Raw genomic sequence first — 6,243 nt, 5'->3', positions numbered from 1 at the left:
TTTTGAAAGGAAATTTGATATTTTGCTTTTATTTCGTGAAATACTCGCCTTCCTCTACCCTCTAGCTGTGAACAACTTGCATTTGTGGAGAGGATAAGAAAAGCAGCAAAAAACATTTCACCGTTTCGTCCCTTTTGTCGCTGGATGTCGTTTAATCTGTTTTTTCGTTTCATCTTAGATACAGCTCGAACTGTTTGTCTTAAAAAACCACTAACCCTACTAGTAGCAGGTACAGTTGTACCGATATTTGCAACCGCTACAAGCAGCAACCTGTGTGCTGTTGCGTACGGCACACGGATGCACACAACCTTGGTCGACGGTTCCGGTGCTCCCTCGACGTTGTAGCCCCTTGCTTAGACTAGAATACTTTGCATCCGAATTGTGGTGCCATCGCACACGAACGGGGACGGCCGTACGCTCTCGCCTTTCCATTATTGCTTGCTACTGGTGGCAGTATGAATTTCGTTTCGTTGTGACGCGATGTATAAGCTCTATAGTAAACGGTGTTTCCTCTCAAACGGGAAGCGCTTGCGAACCCCTGCTGTACGGTATACTTGGTGAGACTTCTGGTTTGATTAATCCGCGCTGATTCTAACTGCTACGTTAAGCGTACTCTGTCTCTTTTTTTTTTAACCTTCAAGAGGATCCTGAAGCTAATATTGGTTTTTCTCGTAACTATAAGGCTCTATCTAGATTCTTATTCGCTCGCCAAGAACGCACGACAAGATTCGACTGGAAAAGAGTGTAAGAGTGTTGAGGTGAAAAGTAGCGGCTCTTGTGCGAGTGGCAACGCTTAGTAAGGAGAAAAAGGTTAACAAAGATAGTGGAGAACGGGCGTGTGTGTGTGTGCCGTATAAAACAGTATTAGCCGTACCAGCCGATCTGGTACTCTCCCTCCTCTAACTGGAAGAAATGTGATTCCGATGTGTGTATGTTTTTGTGTCTAATGTCCTACATTCTAAATTGCTCACTGTTTTCCGGGCGCTTGTGGATGGAATGTGCGATGATTAGTTGCGCTAGACGCATTTGTTTTTTTTTTTTTTTTTGGTTTAAACGCTCGTCGCGCACGGGTTAGATTTCCGTGTAGAAGTCTGGCCGACCGATGTTCAGCAGCTTGAACACACTCGGCAGCAGGTACTGGGTGTTGAACCCGATCACACCGTACGTGAACAGTTTGTACGAAAGCTCGACAATGATTTTGTTCTTGTTTTCGAGCGTATCTTCCGACTGGCGCAGCTCGTTCTTGTCCCGCCCGAGGATGAAGCACACGAATGCGTACGAGATCGATTTGGCGAAAGCGCGCGACGCTACGATACAGCACAGCCCGAGCACGGTGCGCAGCAGCAGCAGCCCGAACATGCTGTACGAAGGCCAGATGATCGCGTATGGTGGTGGTTGGGCGGGTTGCTGAAATTCACCCAGATGGTAGTGCAGCCAGGCGCCAAGTTCTATGCCAGCGCACACACTAACCGTGAGGGCAGTATCGCCTCTGGAATGCAGAGAAATGCGCGGAGGATTAATAAGAGGAAGTAAATGTTATGGAAAACAAACGATTCGAACGTACCGTGTTGGAGTCCATTTTCCTGAGTCTGGGTAAAACACGATCAGTAGTATTGATATCGAAAGTACGAATATTGGAGACCAGCGGGAGGTCACGATTACAAGATCCAATCGGTCAACGATGGGGATCAGCGGGATCATCAATAGTACGACCAGCACCAGTCCTGCTATTATGTCCTGCAAGGAGATGGTGAGGAAGACAAGAAAATGTGTAAACTTGAGGCGCATTCGATGATTAATCTCATTTTCCTAAGGATCTTTTCTAGCAAGAAAACTAATCGTCGAAGAGACCTCGTCGTCTGTAGGGCGTACAGCCTGTAGCCGAAGCGACTTTATATATCAAAAGGCTTCGTCGTCCGAGCTTCTACGAAGCGAGCTCACCATCATTCAACAGACTTCATAGTCGAAAGGGTCTCTTCGTTTAATGGATCTCGACCAAACAACGGGTCGCGCAGTCGAAAAGTCCTCATACTCTGAGCTTCCTAGTATTCGAAGGAGTCTCCCATATCATGTGACATTTCGTAAAAATCGATCTTATCAGCTAACACACCTCCACGTCTGAAAGGGTCTAGTAAAACCGGGCCATATCTATCAATCTAGTCTTGAACGACGACCAAGACGAGTCTTAGGTGAAGAACCCTCGTTGTGATGATCCTGCAGCCATGCAATAGGGCTTGTTCTCAGCGAATGTAAATAGGTTCTAGCAGTTTAGCTCCTCAAACCATTTCCGCACCGTTGGCCTCCTAAAATCTGGATCAGTCACAGGCCATTTGCTTGCGATGCCACTTACCAGCACACTGTGCATTCCTAAGTAAACACGGCTGATGCATATTACGGCACACCACACGCAGGCGATCGACAGCCCAACTGGCATCGAGTAGATGTATCGATCGTAGGTATAGATCAGCACGGAAAAGGGTATCGCAACCGAAACCATTGCATGCGTGGACGGCATCCCATACTCGAGGCCCCATTTCTTCTGCAACCGTGCCGCTGGATAGGAAGGCCTTGGCCAACGAATAATATCCTTAAGGCTTTGTCCTGCAATTATGAATCTCCGTTAGCGTTCTCTTCGAGCGTAACACATCGTACTCTTCTTGCGCATTACCTACGTACATAATCGCTGACCATACCATTACGACCCGCCGGCCTACCGCGCTGTCAATGTTCCAAAACCAGAACGGGATAAACGTGGCGTAGAATATCTCATCCCCCAGCTCGGTACCGATGATGAACAGCACGTACCAGAAGTAATTCGTCACCCGATAAGCTTTATCATCGGTGTCATCGATCTTCTTCTCGTTCGCATGATTCACCACCGCGTGCCCATTGGCCGGTGGCGCACCTTTCCCGTTACCGATGGCTGTGCCATTCGGTGCACCTGTCGTCCTGTGATTCTTGGCTGAGGCGCTACTTTTCTTGTACTCGATCCCGAAATATTCCTGTACCTTCACAACCAGCTCCGGGCTTTTGAGGTACTCCAGTAGTGGATGCATTTTTGTAGAACAGGTATATTGACTATGCGGATGCGATACTCCTGTGTATTAAATCTTGCTAGCTGCGGATGTCGAGGGAAGGAATAATTTTACAACGAACCGGGACCAAATCCGCAACAAAGGACACACACCACCGGGGGTAGAAAACTACGGGCTCGCTTAATTTGTAATCATTTTGAGATGGGAAAAGGCGCAGGACACAATCCTATCGGCGACGACTGCGGCAATAATGTTTATCGGGAGAAATGTACACAAGGTTCGATCAGGCGGCGGTATGTTGACAGCTGAGCAAGCGAGTCAACTTGACATTTCAAATTTTGTAATAAAATATTTGAAAAACAAAATTAATTGCATTTTTTATGTAATTCTAAAACAAATTTACAACACATAAGTTTTTTTTAAATTAATAAAAAATCGTTATTTTATTTCGAAAGAAAAATCTACTTTCAAAATGACGCCCCGATGGCGCAGCCTGGTTATTGTTTTCATTTGACGAAAATGACAGCTCAAAGCAAATGCAAGCAACTCCGACGAGAGTATCGTGGCGTTACTTTGCTTGAGTGTAAAAATACCTTTATTTTTTACGTAAAAAAAATCGCCAATCCCCCCATTTTAATCGAAATCTTTTTGGCATCTCGAATCATGTAGCCTGGCTTTAAAAGTTGTATGATTTTGTGCAGAAACGGTGTAAAATAAGCAGTGTAAACAAAGAGTGTACAAGTTAAGGAACATGCCAGAGCAAGAAGAAAAAACGCAGAGTGCTTAAAGTAACAAAGTTCTATATTTACTATCATTTTGTGAGCGAGAAACAAGCGTACCCTCGAAAGGATGCCTCAGCGTAAAAAGGTAGAGAAAACCTTCTGAAAGCCACAAATGATACAAGAATTAACCATTAATTTATCCATCCCCAACAGTCCACAAGTACGGAATCAAGTAGCGGCAGTTCGTCGGATTCCAGTTCCAGTGGATCCGATTCGGGAAGTTCGGGAGGATCCGATTCCGGAAGCTCGAGTAGCGAAAGTGATTCTTCCAGCTCGAGAGAACCGTCGCCCCGTCCTGCCCAAAACACCAATGCTGCGGTTGCCGGAACAGCTGGCGGGAATGGTAATGGAGCTCATTTTTCTTCAAAATTCAATACCCCACCTGAACCATTAATCGTTTTATTTTAGCCACAATACAGAAACCGAATGAAAAAATTGTAAGGCGACGGAGTTCCGAGGTCGGCAGCGCTACCGCCAAAACGGGAAACCAAAAACCGGATGGTGCCAAAGAAAAACCACACGCGCTCAAGCAACAAAAATTGTCCAAAAGTTCCATCTCTTCGAGTGACGACGATGATTCGGAACCGGAAAGCAGCAAAGCGCCAACCGCTGGCAAGAAAGGTCAAGTACAAACGGAGTTAGCGAAGAAGAAGTCCGTTGCTGCGGTTCAGGGCAAAGAGAGAGCACCGGTCCCACCACCGATCGGTGGCGGTAAGGTTCCACCGTCCGTGATTAAGCAGCAACACCAGCAAAACCATCCAAATGCAACGCCGGCCACGAAAGGTGCCGTAAAGGCTAGTACGGTGGTGAAAAGTCTGCACAAGACAAACAACAATGGTGCCAGTGCATTAACCGGGGTAAAAAAACCGATCCCTAGTGCAACGCAAGCCCTCACGACACCGGCCACTAAGGGCAAAAAGAAAAGTATCTTTTCGCCCGTCAATTCATCGGAATCAGAGGTGGAAACGACACCGGAAAAATCGGATATGCAAACAGACAGGCGAACGTCCAGCTCGAGCTCCACTAGTGGGAATGCAGTTGCGTCGGGAGTGGTGGCGACTGGAGCTGACCTGTTTGACAAGAATCCTTCCGGAACTGGTGGTACATCGAGCAACGCCACAGCGACAGCATTGTTGCGAGGACGCGGACGTCCTCGGAAGGCATCACAAGTAGGGTCACAAAACATTACCGCTCCAAAGCCGGTCGGACAGGTGAAACCACAACCCGGTGGATCCTCGAGTGCAACGAACAAAGTAGCCAGTCCAGCCTCCGTTCCCTCGTCCAAGTCGATAAAATCCCCCATTCGAGCACTATCGTCCGCTACGTCAAGCTCGAGCGAATCATCCTCGAGTGGCTCGTCGGACACGGAAACCGAATCTTCGGATGATTCGTCACCGTCGATCAGTGCAGCAGCGGCACAGAATTACAAGAAATCGAACAACACCATGAAGCGAGTACTGGAAAGAACGCCACAGAAGAATGATGCTTCTAAGGATGGTGCCGGTGCTGGCTCGGACGGTTCGGAGACGGAACGGTTAAAGCAAACGCGAAAGTTAACTCGCTCGGCAAGCACCCGTAAATCGAAACACTTGCTCGGTAAGAACGCGTCCGAGACCGATTCCGAGGCTGAGAGTGTGAAAAACTCTGCCTCGAAAAGCCCGGCCAAGAAGGCGCCATCCGTGCCCTCGAAGGGCAAGGCCAAGAATAGCATCGCCAACTCGCTGTCCAGCAAACGAGCGAACGATAAGCCGAAGGAGCTGCTGATCGAGGAAGCCCCCGTCGAGCGTCGCTGTCCGCTGGAGAAGTGTGATTCCATGGGGCACATGGGTGGTCAATTTGAGAAGCACTTCACGCTGGAGGCTTGCCCAATGTATCACAACATGAGCACCGATCAAACGAAGCAACTGCTGCACGAGCGAAAGCTACGCGAAGACGAACGGCGTCGTTCGATTCCGGTGTACGAGAATTCGAAAAAGATTCAAACCCCAGAACAGAAGCTGTACGCACAAAAGATCCGTGATTTGCGGGCACGCTTCAAACCGTCCACACCGCCACCCCTATCCGAACGACCAAAGCCGTTGATCGATCGAGATGGGAATGAAATCAAGCCCGAACCTAATCTGGAAGGCATTGTACCGGACTACGACCTGCAGCTGTTCCGTGAAGCGCAAGCACTGGCGAGCGAAAGCATTGAGAAGGAGCTGGGCGATATGGTGACCGGCAAGGGCACGAAATACATTTCGATGGGTCGGCACTGCATGCAGGTGTGGTACCAGTCACCGTATCCGGACGATGCGACGAGACTGCCGAAGCTGTATTTGTGTGAATTTTGCTTGCGCTATCAAAAGTCTGAGGTGGGCATGAAGCGGCATGCCGCCAAATGTGTCTGGCGGCATCCACCGGGTGATGAGGTAATGTTACAGCAC

At 48.4% G+C, this 6,243-nt stretch overlaps 2 protein-coding genes across 3 annotated transcripts in view; one reads left to right on the top strand and one right to left on the bottom strand.

Annotated features, from left to right (window-relative positions):
* On the bottom strand, window positions 1-3,337 carry LOC118511586 (sphingosine-1-phosphate phosphatase 1-like). Its single transcript, XM_036054837.1, has 5 exons — window positions 3,188-3,337; window positions 2,669-3,118; window positions 2,351-2,601; window positions 1,565-1,737; window positions 1-1,489 (listed from the first exon to the last, which is right to left on the bottom strand). The coding sequence occupies exons 2-5, from the start codon at window positions 3,054-3,056 to the stop codon at window positions 1,072-1,074; spliced, it is 1,230 nt and encodes a 409-aa protein (XP_035910730.1). The 5' UTR covers window positions 3,057-3,118; window positions 3,188-3,337; the 3' UTR covers window positions 1-1,071.
* A 225-nt stretch (window positions 3,338-3,562) lies between these two features.
* LOC118511584 (histone acetyltransferase KAT7) overlaps window positions 3,563-6,243 on the top strand; it is a 57,816-nt gene continuing 55,135 nt past the window's right edge. For both annotated transcript variants that reach the window (XR_004906165.1, XM_036054836.1), the window contains exons 1-3: window positions 3,563-3,902; window positions 3,971-4,160; window positions 4,226-6,228. Coding sequence is in view for 1 of the 2 variants with exons in the window: in XM_036054836.1 (XP_035910729.1) it covers window positions 3,885-3,902; window positions 3,971-4,160; window positions 4,226-6,228 (2,211 nt within the window). In the remaining variant the exon portion in view is untranslated. The remainder of the gene's footprint in view (window positions 3,903-3,970; window positions 4,161-4,225; window positions 6,229-6,243) is intronic.

Source organism: Anopheles stephensi, chromosome 3, assembly GCF_013141755.1.
Source record: "Anopheles stephensi strain Indian chromosome 3, UCI_ANSTEP_V1.0, whole genome shotgun sequence".
In the NCBI taxonomy this organism is placed as follows: Eukaryota; Metazoa; Arthropoda; class Insecta; order Diptera; family Culicidae; genus Anopheles; species Anopheles stephensi.
Note: the sequence above shows the minus strand (reverse complement) of the source record. Positions and strands in the feature narration are given on the sequence as shown.